Raw genomic sequence first — 27,315 nt, forward strand, 5'->3', positions numbered from 1 at the left:
ATGACGGTGGGAAAAACCTTTGTTTCTAGTAGTGGTTGCGAATCTGGATTTAGTCGGACCCCTATGCTGGTATAGGACAACAGATGGAATATTTCCCTAGGTATACTTTTTCTTTGCATCTTCATCCGCTAGATTTTTTTAGGTGTCCATTGTGTTCATATTACTGTGGAGTTATGGTTCAAAGAGCATTAAGAAGCTTCACAAAAAATTTCTACTTCTCTATTATGAATGAATAATTGTCAAATAAAAGTATACCAAATTTGATGCTTACCAGTTGACTAGTCCAGTAGCAATAATTCAATTGGAGTAGACCCCACCTTCATAGAAACATTGCAAATTGAAGGCTTGCAGCACTACAAGATTCTTTCGGAAGAGAATTACAAGGTAATTTTACATAAAGAGTTGGGAGTAACAAATATGCTTTTCGAAATCTAGACTATTCGATCTCGGCCCTTTTAGTAATTGTAATTATTTAATTCTTCTCATTTATGGTTATGGACCCACTCTCCAGTTGCACAAAGAAAAATAGGTCCATAGTATGACTACTATTGATAGATCGTTATCTTCAATTACAATGAATGGATGCAGCTAACCCGTCGTCCTTGACAAAGATGTTACTCGGATATTACCTTACTTTTACCCATTAATATGATCTGTTTTATTTAGTTTATTTTCATTAATTCAGTCCATTGAAGACTGAGAAACTTTTTTGCTAAAGATGAAGACTTTTTCAAAATTTATGGAAAATTATTATTATTATTATTGTTATTTGTGAATTTATACCACTAAACAGAGTGTCTAGCGTCTTTTTATTAATAATAAAATGAAAATCCTCAGCATGAATAAGTACAAGCAAGGGGGGCTAGGCCTTACCTTACTAATCCTAGTGAGGTAATAAACCTCTACTAATTCACAAGTATGAAGAAAAATAAAAGCTAGAGAAAACTAGGTATTATATTCTATGATCATCACAGAGTTTATTTTACTAATGAGGATGCTTAAGTAATACAAAAATATAAAAGTGAAGAAAGCTGAGTTATGAACCTCAAACTTCTCTTTATATATGTATGAACTAAAAAAGATAAATTGCTTGTTTAAAGTAACCTGAATATTTTCCTCTTGTCTTATTGTTCAAATCTATCCAACAACAATGATCATTCATCATTTCTTCTTGGATTTATTGGATCTTGTTGAAGTTGTTGACACGGTCATATGATTCTACTTTACCAATCGCATTGGTACGTGCCTGAACAAATTCCTCAGTGACCTTACCATCCCAACTATGTTGCCTTTCATGTGGAAAATTAAAGACAATTCAATCAATTGGTCAGTAGGACAACAATATGTTGGCAGAGAAGAGAAAGAGACGTTGGTGTTTGGACTTGTGGAGCAATAATTTCATTCAACTGGTGAAACTTGTCGCAAATTTTCATTTCTTCTCATTTGGGATGTTCTCTTAAGTATATTCTTTTCTTTGCAGCTTTATCGGCTTGTACTTTTAGCTGTCCATTGTGTACATATATATGACTGGAGTTTTGGTGCAGGGGTTGGTCTTTTAAGGAATTTCCCACTTCCTTCAATTAAAGTTCAAAGAAAAAACAATAACAAATAATTATAACTTTCAAAAGCTTCACACAAATTCTACCACGTGCTATAGTTCAATTGACTAGAGTATAGCCCACCTTTCATATTTGAAGTGGTACCTGTTCATTTCTTTTCTCCTATATATAAATTTGTCGGAAATATATAGCATCAATTGATCTCTTACCACAACCATAATCTATCCACACATTTCTTTTTCCTTTTCAACAAATTAACTGAATCCATTGCATCCTCTTCTTCTACTAGATCGTTGTAGTTGACTCAACGGAAATACGATGTCTTTCTAAGTTTTAGAGGCGAAGATACTCGCAGAAATTTTACAAGTCACTTGTTTGAAGTTTTGAGGGACAGGGGAATATTTACCTTTCTAGATGATAAAAGTCTAGAGCATGGTGATTCGATCCCAGAAGAACTCGTGAAAGCTATTAAAGATTCTCAAGTTGTCGTAATTATTTTCTCAAAGAATTATGCTACATCGAGGTGGTGCTTGAATGAAGTAGGGAAGATCCTGGAATGCAAGGACAAAAATGAACAAACTGTCATACCAGTCTTCTATAATGTGGATCCATCACATGTTCGAAGCCAAAGAGAGAGCTTTGCAGAAGCCTTTGCCAAACACGAATCGAACTATAAGGATGATGTTGAGGGAATGCAAAAGGTGCATGGATGGAGGACAGCTTTAAGTGAGGTGGCCAATCTTAAAGGCTGTGATATCCGTGACAAGTGAGTTAAAAACACATAAATTGAAATGGAGGAAATAATTATGAAGACAGAATCTTAAATATTTTTTTCATATTTTCTAAAAAAGTAATGATGTTGACTATATATTTCTATCAGTAAGAAGGGATAGTTATTACACTAAAATTTTAAATGGTTCTTCGGGAGTTTGATTTATGTGCTTAGACCTTTTTATCATAACTATGGACTCTACAGTGTGAAGTACTTCTTGTTATTGACTTCCTTACATGTATATATCAACAATCTTCTTATTTTTTGTAGGATCGAATCAGAATGTATTCGGGATCTTGTTGATCGAATTTCGTCCAAATTATGCAAGACTTCTTTATCTTATTTGCAAAATGTTGTGGGAATAGATACTCATTTGGAGGAAGTAAATTCCCTACTAGCGATAGAAACCGATGATGTTCGGATTGTGGGGATCTGGGGAATGGGCGGAGCCGGTAAAACGACAATAGCAAGAGCCATTTTTGATACTCTTTCTTATCAATTTGAAGCTGCTTCATTTCTTGCGGATATTAAAGAAAATGAAAAAAAGAATCAACTACATTCTTTACAAAATACTCTTCTCTCTGAATTGTTAAGAAGAAAAGTTGATTACGTCAATAATAAGTACGATGGGAAGTGCATGATTTCAAGCAGACTTTGTTCTAAGAAGGTGCTAATTGTGCTTGATGACATAGATGAAAGAGATCATTTGGAGTATTTAGCAGATGATGTTAGTTGGTTTGGTAATGGCAGCAGAGTTGTTGTAACAACTAGAAATAGAGATCTGCTAGAGAATGCTGATGCAATATATGAAGTGAAGCTATTGCCTGATCATGAAGCTACACAATTGTTTTATCGGTATGCTTTCAGAAAAGAAGTTCCAAGTGAGTGTTTTAAGAAGCTCTCCTTGGAGGTAGTAAATCATGCTAAAGGCCTTCCTTTAGCCCTCAAGGTGTGGGGTTCTTCGTTGCATAAGAAAGACCTAACTCGGTGGGGAAGAACTGTAGAACAAATAAAGAAAAACTCTGGTTCAGAAATTGTTGAAAAACTCAAAATAAGTTATGATGGGCTGGAGCCTGAAGAGCAAAAGATATTTTTAGATATGGCATGTTTCTTCCGAGGAGATAAAAAAGAAAAAGTCATTCAAATCCTTGAGAGCTGTGATTTTGGAGCTGAATATGGATTGGATGTCCTAATTGACAAATCTCTTGTGTTCTTAACTGAATTTGATGCGATTGAAATGCATGACTTAATACAAGATATGGGTAAATATATAGTGAATATGCCAAAGGATCCGGGAGAACGTAGCAGACTATGGGACGCTAAAGATATCAAAGAAGTGATTGTTGACAATACGGTAAGCACGTAGGCTAAACAATGCAATGATATTCAATTTCTATTTTTCATATTCCAAAGACATATAGTTTTAATTCCAATCTATTTGTTTCTCATATTTTCATGCAAGCAAAATCGGATAGCAAATTAAATTGTTGGATTCAGTCAATGCCCTTTTCTTTCTTTCCTTTTAATAATCTTCTCAGAGTGTCCTATAGTTAGTTCTAGCTGTTTTCTTGAACAGTAGCACATGGCCGGTGAAAGTAAAAGACATTCTGGGTATTGCTGTTTGGAACTAGCTCCTCTCCAGTACACGCTCCCTTCAGTTCTCGTTTTGATTTGTGACACGTGTCACATAAAAAAAAATTAATGGCTCACATTTTTTCTCTCAAATACTGATTGTAAACACAGCCTACAGAGAATCAGACCCACTTAAATTTCTCTCTTTATCTTTTTCTCTTTAACTCCCTCCAAAATTAGTAATATACATTGGTGTTCTTCAGATGCTGCCATGGCTTCTCAATGTTGAGGGCTAGCATGACTGTTTGGACACATGAAAGTGTATAGAAGACTTTATTGTGTAATATTGGGGTTTGTACTCTCCAGAGTGCGTGTTTTTAGATTACTGAGTGGGAAATATCTGATTGAGTAGGATTTCGTATTGGTCGTCATAATTAATTGCACAAAGTATTTCTCCTAAGAAACATATTTCTTAAAAAAGACCCAAATGATATTGTACCTTAATTTTTTCTAGTGGTACTAGTTTTTCAAGAACTTCAAGTGCAATAAAAAAATAGTACAAAACATGGCGAAGTTTGGCAACTGCGAGGAGTGAGAAAGTAATCATATTGGTAAGCGAATTTTATATGACATTTGGAGTTATACTTCGTAAACTAATGATCTTTTTTACCAGGGGACGAAGGTAGTGGAAGCAATCTGGCTTGATTATCAAGTACACTTATGCTTTAGCAAAGAGTCCATATATGGGGTTCAGCATGTGGTCCTCAGACTCTTATCGTGATGGCTCCATTGAGTACTTGTCCAACAACTTGCGTTGGTTTTACTGGTGTCGTTATCCTTGGGAGTCATTGCCAACTAAATTTGAACCCAAAAAGCTTGTTCATCTGGAACTCCGTCGTAGTGAACTGCGTCAGTTATGGAAGGAAACAAAGGTACAATAGTTAAATTCTATTTTATTTTAATTTTTCTCTATAACTATTTTTTTTCCCTTTAGTAATGAGCATATTATTGCTTTCAGCCTGTTTTATTTGATATACTTTCTATTTTGGCTTGGCTAAAATTATACTTAATAGAAAAAATAATAAAGAGGAGATGTGAGGGTCTGTATACTTTAAACTAAGTTCCATTACAAAGCTAGAAGTAAATAATTTAGTAATTAAAAGAGTTATTGATAAATTTAAACTACTAAAGGTTTCCTAGCAATAGAAGAAAAGTGCAAAAATACATTAAATTTCAAGTAAGAATTTTTTTTATTTTTCTATAGTTTATTAAAAAGAGGAATAATTATCAAAGACATCAAGTCGAGTGCCAAGCTAATAAATGGTCAGATATCAATCTATATCTATATCTATATATAATATAAAGCTAGGTATAGACAAGGTGATGTGGCACCTCTCTATGACCAACATTTGCATTTATCTTTTTTCTCCTTTTTTTTTGGCATTTTTCTCATTTTTATTGCATTTTTGGTTAATTTCTACTACTAACCTATAAATTAATAAAGGGTCAATTACGTATATAGAAATATTAAGGAGAAATATTTACGAAAGGTGACGATAGCTTTTTATTTACAAAACATAACATTACAAACCCTATAACAAACATACTTTAAAAAATATATATATATTTTTATTGTTTTTATTTTTTTCGCTCAAAAATTTATGTATGAAATGTGTATATCTCGCTCAAGGCTTAAAAAGTTCGCTCAAAATTTAGTGTATAAAAACGGTATGAAAACTATATGAAATGTGTATATCTCGTTCAAGACTTAAAAATCACCTCAAAATTGTATGTATGAAAACGATATGAAATTTGTATCTCGCACAAGGCTTAGAATTTCGCTCACATTTTTGTGTATAAAGTTCATGTTAGATTTCTCTAAAATTAGTACAACTACAACAACATTGTATACAAATTTGATACAACATTCAAGACTTAATCTTAATTTTTTGTGTATGAAATGTGTATATCTTGCTCGAGGCTTAAAAAATTCGCTCAATTTGTGTATGAAAAACATATGAAATATGTATATCTCGATCAAGACTTAAACATTACGCTCAAAATTTTATGTACGAGAATGGTATAATGTGTATATCTCACTCAAGACTTGAAATTTCATTCACATTTTGCATATGAAAAACTATATTAAAAATTTGGCTTACACATACACATTTCATACACAAAAATTTGAGGTAATTTTTTAAGCCTTTGAGCAAAAAAAAAATATTTTAAAAAATATAAAATTGTTTTTTTATTTAAGTTTAAAAAAATTTAAATTTTTTTAAAATAAAATTAAAAAAGAAAAATATATGAAAATCCGTCGTGTTTCGTAAAATATCGTTATATTTTGTAAGTAAGAAAAATTATCATTACGTTTCGTAAATATTTCTCCTTAACATGTATATATACATAGTTTTCTCATTAATTTCATTGTAGTATTCAAGCCCACGTCTGAATCAGCCTAATAACATTTTGATTGAATCAACCCACGATCAAAAAATTAAATAACCCATAAACGGGTAGTTTAAAGTTTCAGTTTTTATTTGTTTACGCTTTGATTACATATCATTATTACTCTTCAAAAAAATCCTTATGACTAATTAACTAATGCAATATTGATAAGTAAAACAAACTTAATGACTACTTTTGTAACCCAACCGATTTCATAACCCAGGTGAGTTCTTTTGGACTCGCATTTTCCATATATATATTTTTTTAATTTCTTGAACATTATATTGTTATACTTTCTACATGGATATGACTTTGAGCAGATTGGAAATATGTGAGTAATGGATTTATATGTGGATGCAGTAGTCTTCTTTTTTTATGGTGATTTTATGATAATATTGTTTTTGGCGTATTATTATGATTTATATGTGTGTTATTCTCCTTATTTCTTTTTTGATCTCCAATGCGTATGAACTTTCTTGAAATGAAAGTAGGTTTTTCCACGTAATAATTTTTTTCGATACCAATTATTTTCTAATTCTTTTTTAAACAATTTTTACTTCTCATTCCACTATTCAGTATTTTTATAGATAGTGTAACCATGCTTTTGTTTCTTATGTATTAACTGATAAAGTTGAAAAATATATCAGCAATAATAAGTGAAGATGTTATTGTACAATTAGTTTAACTAAATAATTTCACATCTTTTCAATAAAAGGAAATTAGTCATTGAAAAATTCTCAATTGTCAAAAGAGAAGCTTGAAAATTCCGCTCTAATTTGAATTCTCTCTCCTTTTTTGACGAGTTGTGTGTTGAATTCATCGGAAAACATTTTAAATGAAATGGGCAAATTGTTTAGATTTTAATTTATGAAATTTTTGTATAGTTTCGATAACTTTGAGGATGGAAAACAATAACTTTAGAGTGGAGTTGTTGGTTATAAATAATGTGATGTTTAGGTGAAAGAAGAAAAAGACAAATAAATACTGAATGGGTGAGGAAGCAAGAAAGCAAGGAAGAAGAGAAAAGAAAAGTGGGAAAAGGGTAAAAAGATAGGCAAAAATTAATTGACGAGATTTCGTTTGTGTTATTTTCTTAATTTGTTAAATTTATTCTCTTTCTCATAGAAAATAGAGTTTATCTAAATTTATTATTACTTATTTGGTCTTTTTATAAATTTACTTATGATTTTTTGGATTGCGTGGAGCACCCTAAATGAAATTCTGTTATGAGATTCTATGCTTCTCGGATCAACGTTGGAAAGAGGAGAAAAGATAAAATTAATTGATGAGTAAAGATTATTTTAAAAAAAAAAATTAAAATGTAACTCTTAAAAGATAGAGTAGAGAAGTTAGATAGTTACTTAATATATATTAGAAGAACAAAAGAAAATTATATTTAAAATTTATAAGCATATGAACATAAAGATAACGAAACCCGTAAAATAAAACGATAAAATTATGTTTAAACGAAGAAAAAAAGAAGTGAAACAAAGGAGATAAGGCAAAAATTAATCGACGAGATTTCATTTGTGTTGTTTCTTCCTTAATTTATTAAAGGTGTTTCTTTCTCATAGGAAAAGAGATTTTATCTAAATTTATTACTATTACTTGTCTGGTCCTTTTATAAATCACTTATGATTTTTTGGTTGTGTGGAGCACACCAAATGAAATTCTATTCAGAGATGTTATATTTCTTGGATCGACATTGGAAAGAGGAGAAAAGATAAAATTTATCGATGAGTAAAGATTATTTTTTTAATTAAAATGTAACTCTTGAAAGGTAGATAGATACTTAATATATGTTAGATGAACAAAGGAAACTAGATTTAAAATTTATAAACATATGAACATAAAGATAATAAAACCCGTAAAATAAAACGAACACAGTAAAACTATGTTTAAATGATAATTGTTAAAAAAAAAGTTAAAGAAAAGACCAAATAAGTGACAATAATCTAATCCATTTGAATTTGAAGACTAAAAAAGATTTAAATATTCTGAATGTTCAGATATTAAAAAAGGTATCTCATGAATTCAATAAGAGTTTTATAATTGCGCGAAGCGCGAACTTATTTACTAGTGTGCAATAAGCAAGGGACAAAAAGAGGACAAAATTAAAAAGTAATCATTGTAAAATATAAAAGAATGAAACTTATTTGAATTTGAGATGAGAATGTGCTTCAAATTATAAGGGGAAATGTTATATCTATATATATTAAAAGGAGGATAATCAAGCTTGAGATTAAGCCAAGTGGTGCGTTAATAAGGTCATTTTGCACTTATTTGAATTTGAGATGAGAAAGTGTTTTGAATTATATTAAGAAAAGTTATATTTGTATATTATTATAAAAAAAGGATAATCAAACTTGAGATTAAACCAAATGGTGCGTTGAAAAGGTCACTTGACACTTTTTTAAGATAATGCTATAAAGAAAAATATGGAACAGAAAAGGTAATCAGTGATTTGTTTCTTTTTGGGCCTTTTCTCCCAAATATTGTGTTGACTGTCATAATCCAGATGTCATTACTCATTTTTCGTCTGAGGAGTAACCTAAATACAATTGATTCATAGATAGGCCTAATTTTATGATAATTCTTTTACCTGGCATTTCTTATTTTCCTATCTCATTCTTTTTATGTTCTGAACAGATGTATTTTCCGCGTCTGCGAACGCTAGATCTCTGCGGATCTGAAAACCTGATGGAAACACCAGATTTCAGGGAGATGCCAAATTTAGAGTATTTGAATCTACAGGGATGTAGGAGTCTTGAAGAGGTTGACGATTCCCTGGGGTATTGCGATAAACTCATTGAGTTAGATTTGGGTTGTTGTTTAAGGCTTAAGAGGTTTCCATGTGTTAACGTGGAATCTCTTGAATATCTAGATCTATATCGTTGCTTTAGTTTAGAAATATTTCCAGAGATCAGGGGAAGAAGTAAGTCGGAGTTAGAGATTTACATGGGATACTCTGGGATAAGGGAACTACCATCATTTATTCAGTACCTAACTCATATTACCGAGCTAGATTTGAGCGGTATGAAAAACCTTGTAGCTCTTCCAAGCAGCATTGGCATGTTGATAAGCTTGGTGGAGCTAAATGTGTCGAATAGCTCAGAACTTGAAAGCTTTCCAGAAGAGATAGGGGATTTAGAAAACTTGGAGAAGCTTGATGCCGAGAATACTCTAATTTCACGACCTCCTTCTTCCATCGTCCGCTTGAACAAGCTTAAATTCTTGAGCTTTGAAAAAGCAATATTTGGAGATGAGACAGATGAAGAAATAATTGGAGAAGAGATAGGGGGCTTTGCGTTCCCTCAAGTGAATGAAGGGTTACGCTCATTGGAAACTTTGAATCTCAGATACTGCAATCTAATAGATGAAGGACTTCCAGAAGACATTGGATGCTTATCCTCTTTGGAAGAGTTGAATCTCTGGGGAAATAATTTTGAGTATTTGCCTCGAAGCATAGCCCAATTTGGTGCTCTTCGATTCTTGGACGTATCATATTGCGAGAGGCTTAAAGAGTCGCCAGGTTTCATGGGGATGCCAAATTTAGAGACTTTGGATCTGTCAAACTGTATGAATCTTGAAGAGGTTCATCATTCCCTCAGATTTCTCAAAAAGCTGTGGAGATTAAATTTATGTAATTGTAAACGGCTTAAGAGGTTTCCAGCTTTGTGCATCGATTCCCTAGTATTTCTGGATCTGAAGAGGTGCTCTAGTTTAGAAAAATTTCCAGAAATCCTTGGAAGCGTGAATTTGCAGTTAGATAGTGGGACAAGGTGCCTAGATTTGGGCGGTTTAGAAAACCTTGTAACACTTCCGAGTAGCATTGGTATGTGGAAAAGCTTGGTGGGGCTATATTTGTGGGATTGCTCAAATCTTGAAATCTTGCCGGAAGAGATAGGGGATCTAGAAAACTTGGAGAAGCTTGATGCCAGCAATACTCTAATCGGGCAACCTCCGCCTTCCCTCGTGCGCTTGAACAAGCTTAAATTCTTGATTTTTGATAAACGAAAATCAAAAGTAGGCCCCAAAGATGGAGTGTGCTTTGTTTTCCCTCAAGTGAATGACGAATTACACTCATTAAAAGATCTGGATCTCAGTTACTGCAATTTAATAGATGGAGGACTTCCGGAAGACATTGGATCCTTATCCTCTTTGGAAGAGTTGAATCTCGGGGGAAATAATTTTGAGCAATTGCCTCAAAGCATAGCCCAACTTAGTGCTCTTCAATCCTTGGACTTATCAGATTGCAAGAGGCTTAAAGAGTTACCGGAATTTCCACAACAATTAGATACAATATATGCACATTGGAGCAATGATTGGATCTGTAATTCGTTGTTTCAGAATATCTCATCATTGCAACATGATATCTCTGCTTCAGATTCCTTGTCACCAAGAGTGTTTACCACTAGGAACAATATCCCAAGTTGGTTCCACCATCGGGGAACTGGTAGAAGTGTATCAGTAAATTTGCCTAAAAATTGGTATGTACCTGATAACTTCTTGGGATTTGCTGTATGTTACTCCGGCAGATTAATTGAAACCACAGCTCAATTATTTCCCTTATGTGATGATGGAGTGTCATCAATGACCCAGAAACTAACCTTATCCAACCATTCAGAATGTGTAGAACCTAAGATTCATTTTTTCTTGGTATCTTTTGCTGGCAAATGGGGTATGTCTAAGGCAAATGGAAAAACACCAAATGACTATGGGCGCATTATGTTATTTTTTGGAGAACTGAAGGATTTTGGACTTCGTTTGTTGTATAAAGATGAACCTGAGCTTGACTTCTTGTTACAAATGAGTGAAAATAGTGATGAACCTGAGCTTGAGGCGTTGTTACAAATGAGGGAAAACAATGATGAACCAACAGAACATGGCATTATGACAAGGACGAGCAAATATGAGAATAGTGAACACCATGACTCCGTGAACAATGAAGCCAATTGCTCGTCACAAATTGTCACATTTCTAATATTCGTGGGAACTCTGTTTTTGAGAATCTGCAGCAACGAGTAGCGTGACCAGTCTCTTCAGATACTTTGAAGCTCTTTCTTGCAAACCCAGGAATTTAGCTTAAATATAGCTAATCTACCACATGACTTGTTTTTATTTTCTAGCTGGAAATGAAATTATATTCTCTCTCTTTTTATGTAACTCTATCCTCCTATTAGCTACTAAGTCTTCTTCCAAAACAAATAAAGTTTTTCCTCTCATAATTTATTCTTTTTCCCTTTTCATTTTCTTTCTTCCTTCCCCTCATAAAAGAACCCAACAATGACAGACACATTAACTTAACTCCTTACTATTTACCAGGCCAAGTATTTCACTGACGAATTCAAATCACCACAAGCCACTCACAGGCAACAAGATATGAAACAAGCCACTCACAGGTAGATCAATCAATTGATACTCCGAGTTAGGAAACTGCGGAGGCTAATCGTCCTCCGGACTAGCACAGCAATAGATACTCCGGGCTAGGAAGCAACGGAGGCTAATCGTCCTCTGGACTAGCACAGCCATAGATACTCCGGTCTAGGAAGATACGGAGGCTAATCGTCCTCTGGACTAGCACAGCAATAGATACTCCGCGCTAGGAAGCAACAGAGGCTAATCTTCCTCTGGACTAGCACAGCCATAGATACTCCGGTCTAGGAAGCAACGGAGGTCAATCGTCCTCTGGACTGACACAGCAATACTCGTATCGATACGTTAGGATCCATAATGGCTAATCGTCCTCTGGACTAGCACAGCTTGCCCATACAGGCCCAAACACAAACAAAATACAAATCATGTCATATTACCAAATTATCAATCATGGCTTAGAGCCGAATCTCACTTCTCAAGTCATCATCTCAAAATAGAGGCATTTCAGGTCATAACCGATTTAGAATTTTATTCAAATCTCTTATTCAATTTCAAGTTCAAGAAACTCATTCAACAACAAAACAAGTTTAAGGTCCAACCTTTAGAAGATTAAGTTCAATCATCCAGTAATGGGAAAAGCGAGTTTCACAAAGTAGTATAGTTCGTATAAGGTTCGATGCGGGCTTGACCCTATACACGCATGACCTTGTCTAAAAGAAATCATCTTTAATTCCAGAATAAATTCCACCAAACAAGAGTTATAACTTATACAAACAATCAAGGAAGGATTCTCAAATGAAATTCATGCTTTCACAATGTAAGCGTACTTCACAAGTAGACATAGTTGAAAAGATGATTTTTGGAATATAGACATACTTCAAGGAAGATTTTTGAGAAAATCTGGACATATATGAAAAGACGAATTTTGAAATATAGACAAACAAAACACCTTCATAGTCAAAAGGATTTTCTTTAAAAGAGACATACAAATTACCTTTATATTCAAAAAAGATTTTATTTTTAAAGAGACATACATTAGGGTTTTGTATGAGAAGTTCACCCTTTTTATTCAATAAAGAACTTTCGAGAAAAAGACATATATCCATATTAAGGTTTATAAAAGAGAGACATACCTTAAATCCCGTTAAAATATTCCAAACGTAAGCTCCATGCTTCAAAGAATCATTCTACATCTAATTGAGGTTTGTATGACTAATAAACTATAAATATCCACCAAATTCGCAGCTACTGTTCATAGCTGGAAACGCATAGCTACAGACCTAGAAATCCGATCTTCACCGTTCAAATTTAAGACCTATATGTTGGGACCACTCCGTTAAAATTTGGGCTCAATCCAACGATTAGATTAGCGGAAAACGTCAATTTAATATGGCTGGTCGGAGGAAATTCTACAGCAAACATACTAGGGTTTTGTTTTTAATAAAGTGCATCTAAATCAATCCTATTTCATGATTCTACCAACTATTCCATGTCTAAAACATAATAATAATTCCATATATCCATAAAAGTGTGAGGGTGTTACCTTTTTGAAGAAATCCCAAAGCTTCATCCCATATTTGACCTTGAATGAAGTTTCCACAATTTAACGATTTCATGTAATGATTTGGTGTTAATCTAGTGATTTGTTAAGGTAATTAACTTAGGGATTTGAGTAAAAACTCACCTTAGAGAGATGATATATGGCTCTGGTGGAAAAACCCTCTCCTTGGACGTTTTTGGGTTGTATTTATAGGTTATTATAAAGGCTTGGGCTTTAAAACCTCATCCTACAAGAATCGGGATTTCCATTTTTATACAGCTTCAGTAAATCGGTCATAGCTTTTCGTACCGACCTTTGTTTGACCTCCATAATATATGGTTGGAAAGGTATTTCAAATACCTACAACTTTCATGTTTTGAGTTTTCCCAAATTCCCAACAAAAATACCTGAAAACTGGGCATAACTGAAACTGTCTTAGACTTAGACGAATTTCAGGATTTCTAAGGAACTTCCTTATCTCATTTAACCCCGAAAAAATTATTTAACACCATTATCCATCCCAAAAGATCCAAAAGGTTAAAATGACATCTAAACCCCAATTATTTCACATTGACACCTAACTCGGATTTACGGGATGTTACACCCCATTAATAGTTACTAAGTCTTGTTTTCAACAATGAGTTTTGTCAATTGATTCTCCATCATGTCTCTGACTTGTGTTGAGCTATGGTTAACCACGGTGAGTTAAAGACTGAACAGGATTAAATTTTTCGATACGCAAAGTCAGATCCTGGAATCATGCGATCTTAACTCAATTTTTACCTTAAATTACTTGCAAATCAAGAATTTGAACTGGATTAGTTTATTCACATTTTCGATGTGAAGAAGGACTAGGCTGCTTCCTAAATAATTAATTATCAACTGCTTCCTAAATAATTAACTATCATATTTGCATTGTGCCTGAACAATTAAGGGTAAAATTTTGGTGGGTTTTTCAAGCATATGTTGTGGAGTTTATGCGGCAGTTCCCACTGTTTGATGAACAATTGGTTAACCAAGGGGGTAAGAGTTTGAAGATGTTGAGGAAAACTCATAAGTTTCTTGTCAACGGGTGGGACGACTCAGTTTAACACTTTCTTGTCGAAAGGTAAAATGATCATGCTCTCTCTAACCACAGTTTCATATTTGTACTAAATTTCCTGCATAGGGAATTTGTTGTTTCAGTTAGAATTTTAATAGAAGAAGTACCATATAAGTCATAGTGTGTAGAGCTAGGTATAACAACATACTAGCTGTGGTAGAGATAATGGCTCGTGACATTTCAATTTCTTGCAAACTATTGAGTGCTAGATTTTGAGCCCTTTGCTCAAAGACTGAATGCACTAATTTGTGATTAGATGTTGTGATCGTTTTGGATTAGGAATATCTGATTACCTTGTTGTCTGCTATTTTATTGATATTGATCTTGAAAAAGTAATATCTATATTTTTATTATGGTTTTGGATTACTTTTGCATAGCAAACTGGGAACATGGTACTTTGAGAAGAAAACCGGTGACACTGCCTATGAAGGAAACAACTAGACTATTGGCCTGAGAAAGGGACTCGTAAAAGAACTTGGGTATGAGAAAATAATTCATTTTTTCAAATTTCATTTTGAAATATAATCACATCTTCCATTTGCTGACAAGTAGCTTGTCCAAAAAATAAACTACAGATGAATGGCAAGATAACTTTGCCAAAACAAGTGGATGAAAGAAGCCTTGGAAATATTACTAACGCCTCACAATTTGTGACTTGCATCATAGCTTGGTAACTCCACTGTATTTATTTACTTTGCAAGCCATTATTCTGCTTTTTTTTTAGTACCAAGTGTCAGAATTTGACTTTGTTGTTTGTATGATTCATGTGGAAAGATGTCTTTTTTGTGTTAAGGTTGTAGTTGAATCACTAACAATATCTGTTCCCTTGAATATGTATTTCATTTTGATGCTCTCTCTAAAGATTTGGGAAATCTCTGATTTCTTTCAGTTCCTTTTATGCTTTAATTTTTAGGGAAAAGGTGAAAAATAACAAACAAAGTCTGTGATAGAGTTAATAGCTTATCATCTATCAAATTTCTTGCAAAAACATTCAGTGCTCCATCGTTAAGCAAAAAAGTTACTTAGCAGCTCTTTTCTCTCCAGACTGTTTGCACTAATTGATGATTAAATGTGATGTTGTGATCGCTTCTTTTGGATTAGGAATACGCGATTTTTTCATCTTACAGTCTACTGTCTTGTTGACATCGAAGGGCACATGTTTCCTTTGTTAGTAACAGCACAACTAGACTCTTGGCCCGAGAAAGAGATTCGTGAAAGAACTTGGGTATGCAATATGCCATTCTTCTTGAATCTATATTTTGATTACTTATAAATGGTTTTAACAAGTTTCACTCTTTTGGTTTGGATCACTTTTGCAGCGTAAATTGGGAAGATGGCACTTTGAGAACAAAGCTGGTGACACTGCCTAGGAAGAGCGCATGTTTCCTCTGTTTGTAATAGAACAACTAGACTACTGGCCTGAGAACGAGATCCGCAAAAGAACTTGGGTATGGAATAATTATTTCTTTTTAAATTTCATTTTGATAAGTATTCACACTTCCATTTGCTGACAAGTAGCTTGTCCAAATATATATATATATATATATATATATATATATATATATATATATATATATATATATAGTAGTATATTAGAGTTGATTTCTCAGAAAGTCACTCAACTATCATAATTGTAACACAAAAATCACTTGACTTTATTTTGTAACTGGAAAGTCACTCAACTTTCATCTTTGTAAACACAAAGGTCATTCAAATGTGGTTTTTTTTTTTTTTAAAAAAAAGTTAATCCTTATATAATATAAACTTACCTAGTTTTTACCATTTAATGACTCGCCCCACTAACCTGAAACTTACCCAGTTTTTACCATTTAATGACCCGCCCCACTAACCTGACCCGCTATCCAATGAATTTAGTGTAGGACTTGATGAGGATGTCTGAGAACTGATCAATAGTGTAAATTTTATAGAGCAGAGGATATTAATATAGTAAGTTTGAACAAAATCACTACTTCCTGGCTCCTGCATTAACTAAGCTAGCATTTGGCCATAGATTCCCAAACAAATTTTGAAAAACTTGATTTGGGTGGGTTTTTCAAAACATGTTTCACTTTTGTTTTGGGAAATATGAAACATTACTTATACCCATAAGTTCTAAAAGCTATCAAGAATATCCAACCATACAAAACATACATACTTGGTAATCCCAAATTATGCAGAACGTGATATGTTAATAACAACGGCTAATAACACATTTACTATCTACTACAATTCAAATTACAATACAAAGATCCATTTTTACCTTCGCAATGAATTTCTACAGTTAGCAGAACAATTTTTCCTAGGGTTTCTTCTTCTACTGTTTGGGCACAACTTAGCTAGTTCGCTTTATAAAAGAGACTGCTTTAACAGTGGAGCTTTTTTATAAAATACAAAAGTTTGTGGTAATTTTTAAAAGTTTTGAAAATGTCAAAACATAGATCTTGGCCTAAAAACAAGTTTGAGCAAGAATTTGGGATTTGAAGATTTGATTTCAAAATTTTATGGCCAAACAAAAATTTGAAAACACATCTTTAAAATATGCTCCCAAAATCTATGGCCAAACGGGAGCTAAGTGAATTGAAACGTTGATTATCGATGTGGCATTTTACCTTCCCTGCAATCACTACCAACTTCTTATGGTATTCTTTGTAAAATTCAAGCTGGTTGCTCAAGGAAATTATATTCTGAATACATCATAGATGAAAAGAAGAACAAAGATACAATTAGACTCAGTTGATTTGCAATCAACTCTCGCATATTACATTTACTTAATTTGTATACACTAATTCAAATAATAGAGGGAGTAATTGTCTTTATGCCTCCCTTTCATATATATATTGGAGTAGTTGTAATTTTTAATTTTACTTTGTTGTTCTCTGTGGGTCATAATCTTATTGTTGCATGGTGATTAAAAAAAATAAAAAGATTTTGTCTATCTAATTCTCTAATCACCCAACCCGAAGCCTAAAGGGCACATTTATGTGCCAAAAAATACCAAAAGGGGTTGGCTTCTCCATAATAAACCAAAAGAGATTTATTGTGGAGTGCCCCACGTTATGCAAACAAAATTAACGCTCCCCCGTCTGTTTGTTAATTTGTCCGTCTATGTCATTAATATTTTTTTAAAAAAAATATAACGCATGATATGGGCTGGTCACGTTTTACAAAAATAACTTTTGCAAAACATGGACCAGTACACGTTATGCAAAAGTTATTTCTCAGTGATATTGATGAATGCAAGCATTTGGCCTCCAACTTTAATGACAATGTTATATATTAGCATCACAACTTTGAAGTGATATTCCAAATAAGCTTTGTTTTATATATAAGATGGATGACATGGAAAATATATCTAGGAGAATATAACTACAGTGATAACTTTTCAAACAATAATGGTGGCTTGTATCTCTCCTTGCTTGGAAATATTTCTCTTTATAATAGCCAAACTTTTGATCACCATATGTTATTTCAAACTTTATATTGTCTAAAACTATAAACTATATTTCTCTGTATAATAGCCAAGCTTTTGATAACCATATCTTATTTCAAACTTTATATTGTCTAAAACTATAAACTATCATCAGAGTAGTGCATGTGCAAGTAAGACTTATTTTTGCATAACGTGTACCAGCCCACGTTATGCAAAACCTTTTTTGGCAAAACATGTACTGGTCCACGTTTTGCAAAAGTTATTTTTGTAAAACGGGGACCAACCCACGTCATGTGTTATAAATTCTTTTTTTAAAAATATTAACGACATAGATAGACGGATTAACAAACAGACGGGGAGCGTTAATTTTGTTTGCATAACGTGAGGCACTCCACGATAAACCACTTTTGGTTTATCGTGAAGAAGCCAACCCCTTTCGGTACTTTTGGCACATAAATGTGCCCTTTAGGCTCCGGACTCCAAATAAACTTGTCATTTCAAATTGAAAAATAATTACTCCTATTTCTTGTTCTTTGTAGGTCATAACTTCAAATTGCATCGACAATTGAAAAGGATTTCATTATTGTTGTTCACACATTTTTTAATAGATGAATTTCAGGTCTAATCAACCTAATCTTTGTTACTTTAGTTAGGACTTAGGACTCCTTAGTTAAAAGTATTCTTTCTTCAACGTAAACTTTATTGCGATTACCAAATTTTACTTTTGCTAGTGCATTTTTATGTAAGAGGTCTCTAATAATCCTTCTTGCCTCCTTTGTCTAGTAGAAAACATTTCGTCAATATTATCTTGAATAATCAAATTATTAACCGTCACATAAGTCCATACTAACCTTGTTCACCGAGATAATTCTTAATGATTTTTTTAATCTATTAAGAAAAAATCATATAATTTTTAAAAAAGGGAATACAAAGGGAAGAGATTCATAGAAAACTCAAGAAAAGGGTCACCACCAAGAGTGCTTATGATGGATCAGATTAAAAAAATTCTACTCTTAATTAGAAGTCACGTTTCTAAGTTTTGGAGAATAAAAACCGTATGAATCTTTTCTTTTTTTTTTGCGCGGATTGCCCTTGTTCTGGGGTGGTCTTTAATTTTTGCCCCTTAAATTTGTAATACTCCTAGGTTCTGGGTTCGAACCCAGCTCAGTAAAAAAAAAAAGGAATTTCGCAAGGCAGAGGTTTAGATTCGCAAGGCAGAATTTTGAAGGCACAGATAGAGTTTGAAATTCTTCTCGAATCATGCAAAACTCTGCATTGCGAATTTTTTTAAAATTTTTTGACTGAGCAGAGTTCGAACCCGAAACCAAGGGGTTCTAACGCAGGGCAAAAATTAAAGACCACCAATTTAATGGACAAAAATTAAAGACCACCCCAAAATAAGAGCATTCCTGCGAATTGCCCTGAATTTTACACCCCATGAATTCAAATTAATTGATCCCAAAATAAATAATGAACAACACCGTTGACAAACCCAAAAAAAGGCCAAACGCGTTCTTTCAAGTCCTACTCAAGGAATGACTGGGTGACTATATTTCATGCATGGTTATTAAACTTTATCCATAAATAATAATAGAGTTCCAACAGTATTTTTTGCCGCATTAAAATATTTTTCTGTCTTATTTCATATGTAAATTTTCCTTTTTAGTCTGTTTAAGAATAATATATTTTTATATTTAGAATAATTTCGCTTTGAATTTCTCAATTTTTATTTAATTGAGATACTTTTAATTACACCGATATTTTTAGTTTATTTTAAATCTTCTTCTTAAAAAAGATCCTCTCCGTCTCTTTCTAGCTATGTCGCTCGGACTCAGGTGTGAATATCGAATATAGGTGTGAATCTAGAGGTTGGCTTCTTCATCATATAAATTTTAGGATCGAGGTATGGATTTCAAGTGCTGGGATAAGACCAATAAATATATATTACAACATATAAAATATTTATTTTGATTTACTAAAGTTATGAATTATAACTAATTAAAAATTTAATTCCTTATAAACCCCTAATATTTTATTCATATAAGATATCTCACGTTGTAGCAAATCATTCTCATACTTCAAATAAGTTATATAAATATATATCATAAACCTAAAAATCCAATTAAACACCCAATTAATTTGTAGTTTTCGATCATAGGGGTATTCCACACCCATGCTTAGAGATTTTTAGTTCCAACAACTTAGCTTTTTAAGTGGGGCAAGGATATCGCACAAAAAGCAGCTTAATGCCAATTGACTTGTAAGCATTTGTTTTTGATATATTAAAATGGCATGCTATATATTACTTCTAGTATTAGAGTAGGTGCAGCAACTGGTGGACCAACAACCATTATGGTCACTACTACTATTATTTTTTCTACAAATTTTGGTTGCTGTCACCTAGCACCATTTATTCAAAAAGGAGTTCACCCAACATTGTTGACCTTTGCAAAATCTTTATACAGTTGTTCTAAGTTCAATAATCCAACTGTCTTCTCACTCGTTATTAAAGCTCAAGCTTTCAATATTCACCCAACAAAGCCATTGAATCATCTTCAAGACTCACTTTTTTTTCATTCCAATTCCAGTCAAGGTATGTTACTGTACAATTTTAAGACACCCAACTCGTTAATGCTTCCATTTTTTTTTCTTTTTGTGTGTGAAATTTATGTGTTCTTTATCTTAAAGTAAAATCAAGATTCTATTTTTTTATTTTTTTATTGCTATACTATTTAAGAAGACTATGAAGAGATTTACCACGAAAGGATGTGGTGCAGCGATGAGGCTGCCAGAGGTCTTGGGTTCGAGCTCTGGGTATGAAAAAATTCTTGTTAGGGAGTTCTTTGCCTCAGAATGAGGCTCTACACGGCGCGAATCCGGATATAGTTGGGCTCCAATGCGGGTACCGGACACCGAGTGGGAAACAAACAAAAAAAAAGAGGAAGAGATTTTTGTTAGAATGGGAGGGTGTTGCAGTAAGTTGACCATCAGCATAAAAACAGTCAGCTGGGATGAATTCATTATTTGTTTTAACTGAACTGAGAGGAATGTTTATAGAAAATTCATGCAACTGAGGTAAGCTAGTTTAGGATCGAGGTATAGTTGATTATTTTGTTGATTCACTAAAACGTAGTATTAGTGATGGAAAATAAAATCAATCTAAGAACACATAGTTCTCCCAAGATCCATATATTTGTTTCACTTGTCAACAACGTAATCACATGCTATAAACATGAACTACACCGTAAAGTTTCATGGTCTATGACGTCCTGAGTTACAGAGAAGAAGATTGATCCATGAACAAAACGCAGGAGTCTTCTTCACCAAAAGAATAAGAGAGTTTTTCTACTTGTATTTTGGAGAAGGAAGCAGAAGAAAAAAGTTACTTGGTTTCTTCTGCAGAAGCCTATTTATTTGGCTGATGGGATACATTTTTCCCAAAAGTTATGTCTTTTCCCTTTTTCCATTTTTATTTAGTAATATATATACAACATATTATATACATATATTACTTATTTGGGTTGACCCACTGTTAGGATTTGAATCTCAAATCCGACCTTTGTAAGCAGGTTCCCAGGAAAGATTGGAGGGTCACAGCTGGACCACTTAAATACCAACCTCCTTAGACAGAACCTACTTACGTCGTGATGTAAGCGAAGAATAAATAGCACACACAGATTTATAGTGGTTCACCCTCAATGTGAGAGCTACGTCCACATTGCTGCTGCAGATCTTATTAAAGAAGAAATATTACAAGTGTTTACAACACTCAACCTCACAACCCCAATCCCAATTACACTCAAGAATTTTACCACAGAAAATTCTCTCAAAGACCTTCTCTTACTTAGGCCTTTCACTAAGAGTATTTCTCTTAGATTTTTTCTCTCTTGGGATGTGTATAGCAAATGATCTTAATGATGTCTTACAAATGAACCATAAGCTACCTATTTATAGGAATGAATTTCCTATGATGAGGTAAGCGCTTACATCACGACTATCATGAGGTAAGCGCTTACATCACGACTATGTGAACAAAAGAATTGACTTGTTTGGCCAATTCCACACCCAACAAATCTCCCACTTGAAGACTAATTTTAATTTGTCTTCACACTTTGATCGATGCAGCAGCTCTTTCCTAGTTTCATACTTCGTGTAGGCCAACTGAAGCTGAGCATAGCTTCAGTTTGTCTATCGTCACTGCCTTTGTCAGCATGTCTGCTGGATTCTGACTCCCTGCGATCTTCTCAAGCACTAGCGCTCCATCTTCCAAAGCTGATCTAATGAAATGGTACCGGAGTTGTATGTGCTTCGTTCGAGCATGGTAGACCGGGTTCTTTGCCAAATGAATGGCACTTTGGCTATCACAATATAGCACACTTCCCTCGTGGTCCTGATCCAATTCCCGCAGAAACGATTGTAGCCACATCATTTCCTTTGTGGCCTCCGTCACAGCAACGTACTCAGCCTCACAACTAGAGAGAGCTACTATCTTTTGCAACTTGGAAACCCAAGAGATTGCAGTACCTCCGAAGGTGTAAACATACCCGGATGTGCTCTTTCTGCTATCAATATCACCACCGTTGTCAGCATCAACATACCCTTGCAATCTTGTTTTTGATTTTCGGAAATACAGAGATGAACTCGAGCTGCCTTTCAGATATCTGAATATCCACTTCACAGCCTCCCAGTGTTGCTTTCCCGGATTGCTCATAAATCGGCTGACAACTCCCACTGCATGTGCAATGTCTGGCCTTGTACATATCATTGCATACATAAGACTACCGATTGCAGATGCATAAGGTATCTTTTCCATCTGCTTCTTCTCATCCTCGGTAGTCGGCGACTAATCCTTTGACAACCGAAAGTGTCCAGCCAAGGGAGTGCTGACTGGCTTGGCATCATGCATGTTAAACCTTTTGATAACTTTCCTCACATATTCTTCTTGTGAGAGTTTAATGCCCTCCTTGCTTCGGTCGATTCTCATCCCAAGGATTTGCTTTGCAGCTCCCAAATCCTTCATTGCAAACTCTTCCGATAACCCTTTTTTCAACCGATCAATCTCCTGTAGGTTTGCTCCTACGATTAGCATGTCGTCGACATAGAGTAGCAGTATCATGTACGAGTCTTCAAATTTTTTGAAGTAACAGCAGTGATCTGCCTCGCACCTTGAAAAATCAGCTTTCTTCATAAAGCTGTCAAACTTTAAATACCACTGTCTTGGAGCCTGTTTTAGTCCGTACAGACTCTTTTGAAGTTTGCACACCAGATTCTCCTTTCCTTTGACTTTGAATCCCTCTGGCTGTCGCATGTAGATTTCCTCGTCTAGATCACCGTGAAGAAATGCAGTTTTCACGTCCATCTGTTGCAGATGTAGATTTTCCTTTGCTACCAGTCCAAGAACAGTTCTGATAGTCACCATCTTGACTACGGGAGAGAAGATCTCCGTATAGTCGATGCCTTCTTTCTGTTGAAATCCCTTTGCAACCAGCCTTGCTTTATAACGCTTGCTTCCATTGGGTTCTTCTTTTATTCGATAAACCCATTTGTTTTGCAATGCCTTCTTATCCTTTGGCAACTCGGCTAACTCCCATGTATGATTTGCCGATAGTGAATCCATCTCATCCTTCATTGCCAGCTCCCACTTAGTCGATTCATCGACTTGCATTGCTTCTTCATAACATTCCGGCTCCCCTCTGTCAGTGAGTAGAATGTAGTTGAGGGATGGAGAGTACCTGTGAAGCGGCTTCCTGATCCTGGATGATCTACGCAGTTCTGTGATTGGCGTCTGTTCATTTGTTTCAGAATCAGCACTTTCATCAGCACCTTCTCGGATTGTTTGTTCCTCTGCCTCGGCTGTACCTGGCTGCGGCTCAGGTGTCGGGAAGTCCCTCAAATCGACTATTTCCGATTCCTTGTCCTGACATTCTGAATTTTTTTGCAACTTGTCTTTGTACAGCACCTCTTCGTTGAAGACAACATTCCTGCTTCGGATGATCTTCCGATTTTGTTCATCCCAAAATCGGTACCCAAGCTCGGTGTCACCATAGCCAATAAAGTAACACTTCTTTGATTTTGGATCAAGCTTGCTTCTAGCCGTATCATCATTATGAACATATGATAAGCAACCGAACACTTTCAGAAATGAAAGATTTACCTTCTTGCCACTCCAGACTTCTTCTGGAATTCTGAAATCCAAGGGAACTGACGGTCCTCGGTTAATTAAGAAGGCCGCGGTATTGACTGCATCTGCCCAGAATGTCTTGGGCAGTCCAGAGTGTATTCTCATACTCCGAGCACGCTCGTTCAACGTTCGGCTCATTCTTTCGGCTATTCCATTTTGTTGCGGCGTTCCAGGAATAGTCTTCATCATCTTGATCCCATTATCGGCACAGTACCGTTTGAAATCACCATCGGTGTATTCTCCGCCGTTGTCGGACCTCAAACACTTCAACTTGAGGTTTGTTTCATTCTCGACCATGGCTTTCCATCTTTTGAATACACTACACACATCGGATTTATTTTTCATAAAATAAACCCATACCTTCCTGGTTGAATCATCAATGAAGGTCACGTAGTAGTGTGATCCTCCAAGGGAGGGTACAGTGGTAGGTCCCCACACGTCTGTGTGCACCAATTCCAGCTTTTCGACCTTCAACTCTCTGCTGCACTTGAGAAGCTTACTCGCTTTTGTTTTCCGAGAATGCAGCTCTCACACGTATGAAGGTCCACCGTCTTCAGCTCCGGAATTAAGCCATTTGTCACCAACAGCTTCATCCCCTTCTGGCTGATATGCCCAAGCCGACAATGCCACAAATCTGTCTTCTTTGTGTTGTCAACCACAGCAACAATATCACGACAGCTATCCGTCATGTAGAGAGTGCCAATCTTCTTTCCTCGGCCAACTACCATAGCACCTTTCGCCACCTTCCAAGACCCATTACCAAAGTTGAGATCATATCCCTCATCATCAAGCTGACCTACTGAAATCAGGTTTCGCATCAGCTTTGGAACATGTCTAACTTTTGTAATCTTCCACGAGGATCCATTTGACATCTTCAAATTAATGTCTCTCGTGCCAACAACGTCTAGCGGCTCTCCATCGGCTAAATAAACTTTGCCGAGATTCCCAGCCACGTAGTTTGTCATTATATCATGATGTGGGGTGGTATGAAAGGACGCTCCTGAGTCAAGCACCCAAGAGTCTATCGGGCTGTCAACCGATAGCAACAACGCATCGCCAATGTCTTCCGTAGCAGCGTTGATTCCAGCCCCCTTGTTGTCCTCCTTCTTTGGCGCCCTGCAGTTCTTCTTGAAGTGACCTGGTTTTCCACAGTTCCAACACTCATGTGTTCGTCCTGGTCTGGATTGACCCCTGCCATTCCTTGACTTTGATCTGCCCCTATTTCGGTTGTAGTTTTTGTCATAATTTCTGCTTCTGTTTTCAACATTAAAAGCAGAACTCGTCGATGCCTCTCCCGAATCTGTCCTGCGCACCTCCTCAGCAAGGATACGATCCCTAACATCGTTGAACTTTAGTTTGTCACTGCCGACAGAATTACTAACCGCTGCTCTCATTGGCTCCCAACTATTTGGTAGGGATGCCAACAAAATTAGAGCTTGTACTTCATCATCGAAATCAATTTTTACCGATGACAATTGATTTACAATGGTATTGAATTCATTTATGTGTGCAGCAACATGAGCATTTTCCATCATCTTTAGATGAAATAGTTTCTTCATGAGAAATACCTTATTATTTGCCGAAGGTTTCTCATACATGTCAGACAATACCTTCATCATATCTGCGGTGGTCTTCTCCTTTGCCACGTTGTGAGCAACGTTCTTCGACAACGTCAGTCGAATGACTCCCAGAACTTGTCTGTCGAGGAGATCCCAATCTGCTTGCTTCATCTCCTCTGGTTTCGGACTCAGAGGTTCATGAAGCTTTCTGCCATATAAATAATCTTCAATTTGCATTCTCCAGAACGCAAAATCTGTACCATCGAATTTACCGATGCCGTGCGTCGTACCATCTTCGCCTCCCATCGTTTCTAAATCACAACACAACTTGTTGCTTTGATACCAGTTGTTAGGATTTGAATCCCAAATCTGACCTTTGTAAGCAGGTTCCCAGGAAAGATTGGAGAGTCACAGCTGGACCACTTAAATACCAACCTCCTTAGACAGAACCTACTTACGCCGTGATGTAAGCGAAGAATAAATAGCACACACAGATTTATAGTGGTTCACCCTCAATGTGAGAGCTACGTCCACGTTGCTGCTGCAGATCTTATTAAAGAAGAAATATTACAAGTGTTTACAACACTCAACCTCACAACCCCAATCCCAATTACACTCAAGAATTTTACCACAGAAAATTCTCTCAAAGACCTTCTCTTACTTAGGCCTTTCACTAAGAGTATTTCTCTTAGATTTTTTCTCTCTTGGGATGTGTATAGCAAATGATCTTAATGATGTCTTACAAATGAACCATAAGCTACCTATTTATAGGAATGAATTTCCTATGATGAGGTAAGCGCTTACATCACGACTATCATGAGATAAGCGCTTACATCACGACTATGTGAACAAAAGAATTGACTTGTTTGGCCAATTCCACACCCAACACCCACATGGGTGGCCCAAATCCAAATTTCCAACAATTAGAATTATGAGAAAGAAGGGAATTATGAAGAGGAAGAGATTTTTGTTAAAAGGAGGAAAAGAGGAGAGGGTGTCGCACTAAGTTGACTATTAGCATAAAAAGAGTCAAAGTGATGAATTCTTTTTTGTAATTGAATTGAGAGGAATGGTTACAGAAGATTCATGCAACTGAGGTCAACTAGTTTAGGATTGAGGCGTAGTTGATTATTGATTGATTAATTCATTTAAAATGTTAATACTATTAGAACTATGAAAAGGAAGGGGAATTAGAGTGGGAAAGTAGCAGCTGTTGCGTGGCCGAGAGAATGAAATGACTCTTAACAGAGACAAAGCTAGGATTTTGAGTTTATAGGTTCTGGATTCTAGAATCTACAACTTCCTAGGTTCTTGATAAATTATTTATATATATTAAGTGGATTTAAATACAAATATAGGGTCTGAGCCAAAGTTACTGGGTTCAGCGTAGCTTGGCTTGTAGCTCCGCCCCCGACTCTTAGCCAAGAGAAAATTGAGAAACAAAGGAATGAAGAGGAAAATTGAGAGAGAAATTAACCAGCCAGAAAAGAAGAGCAGTACAGTTCACCCAAGAAAGAGAACAAGAAGAGCTGATGTTTTGATGGATTTTGACACAAGTACTAGGTATGCAGAAGAAAGGAAATAGCTATAATTTGTGTAGTTTTATGCTTGCTCATGCCAAATGTAGCTTCATTTCTACTGCATTTGGCTCATAGTAAAGTAGGTGCAAATTGTTCAACTGCCAAGACCAATTGGCATAGGCTCTAGACAGAGAGGATGGAGGGAAGACACAGGAATTTCTCGCTGAAGCTAACTACGGATCTCTCCATAAGG

At 35.2% G+C, this 27,315-nt stretch overlaps 1 protein-coding gene and 1 pseudogene across 1 annotated transcript in view; both read left to right on the forward strand.

Annotated features, from left to right (window-relative positions):
• The window catches only part of LOC132612729 (TMV resistance protein N-like), a 27,958-nt pseudogene continuing 643 nt past the window's right edge, over nucleotides 1-27,315 (forward strand).
• LOC132613733 (uncharacterized) overlaps nucleotides 20,080-27,315 on the forward strand; it is a 10,394-nt gene continuing 3,158 nt past the window's right edge. The window contains exon 1 of the mRNA XM_060327937.1: nucleotides 20,080-20,395. Within this exon, the coding sequence (XP_060183920.1) occupies nucleotides 20,095-20,395 (301 nt within the window). The 5' untranslated portion in view covers nucleotides 20,080-20,094. The remainder of the gene's footprint in view (nucleotides 20,396-27,315) is intronic.

The sequence above is a fragment of the Lycium barbarum genome, chromosome 10 (genome assembly GCF_019175385.1).
Source record: "Lycium barbarum isolate Lr01 chromosome 10, ASM1917538v2, whole genome shotgun sequence".
NCBI classification, from domain to species: Eukaryota; Viridiplantae; Streptophyta; class Magnoliopsida; order Solanales; family Solanaceae; genus Lycium; species Lycium barbarum.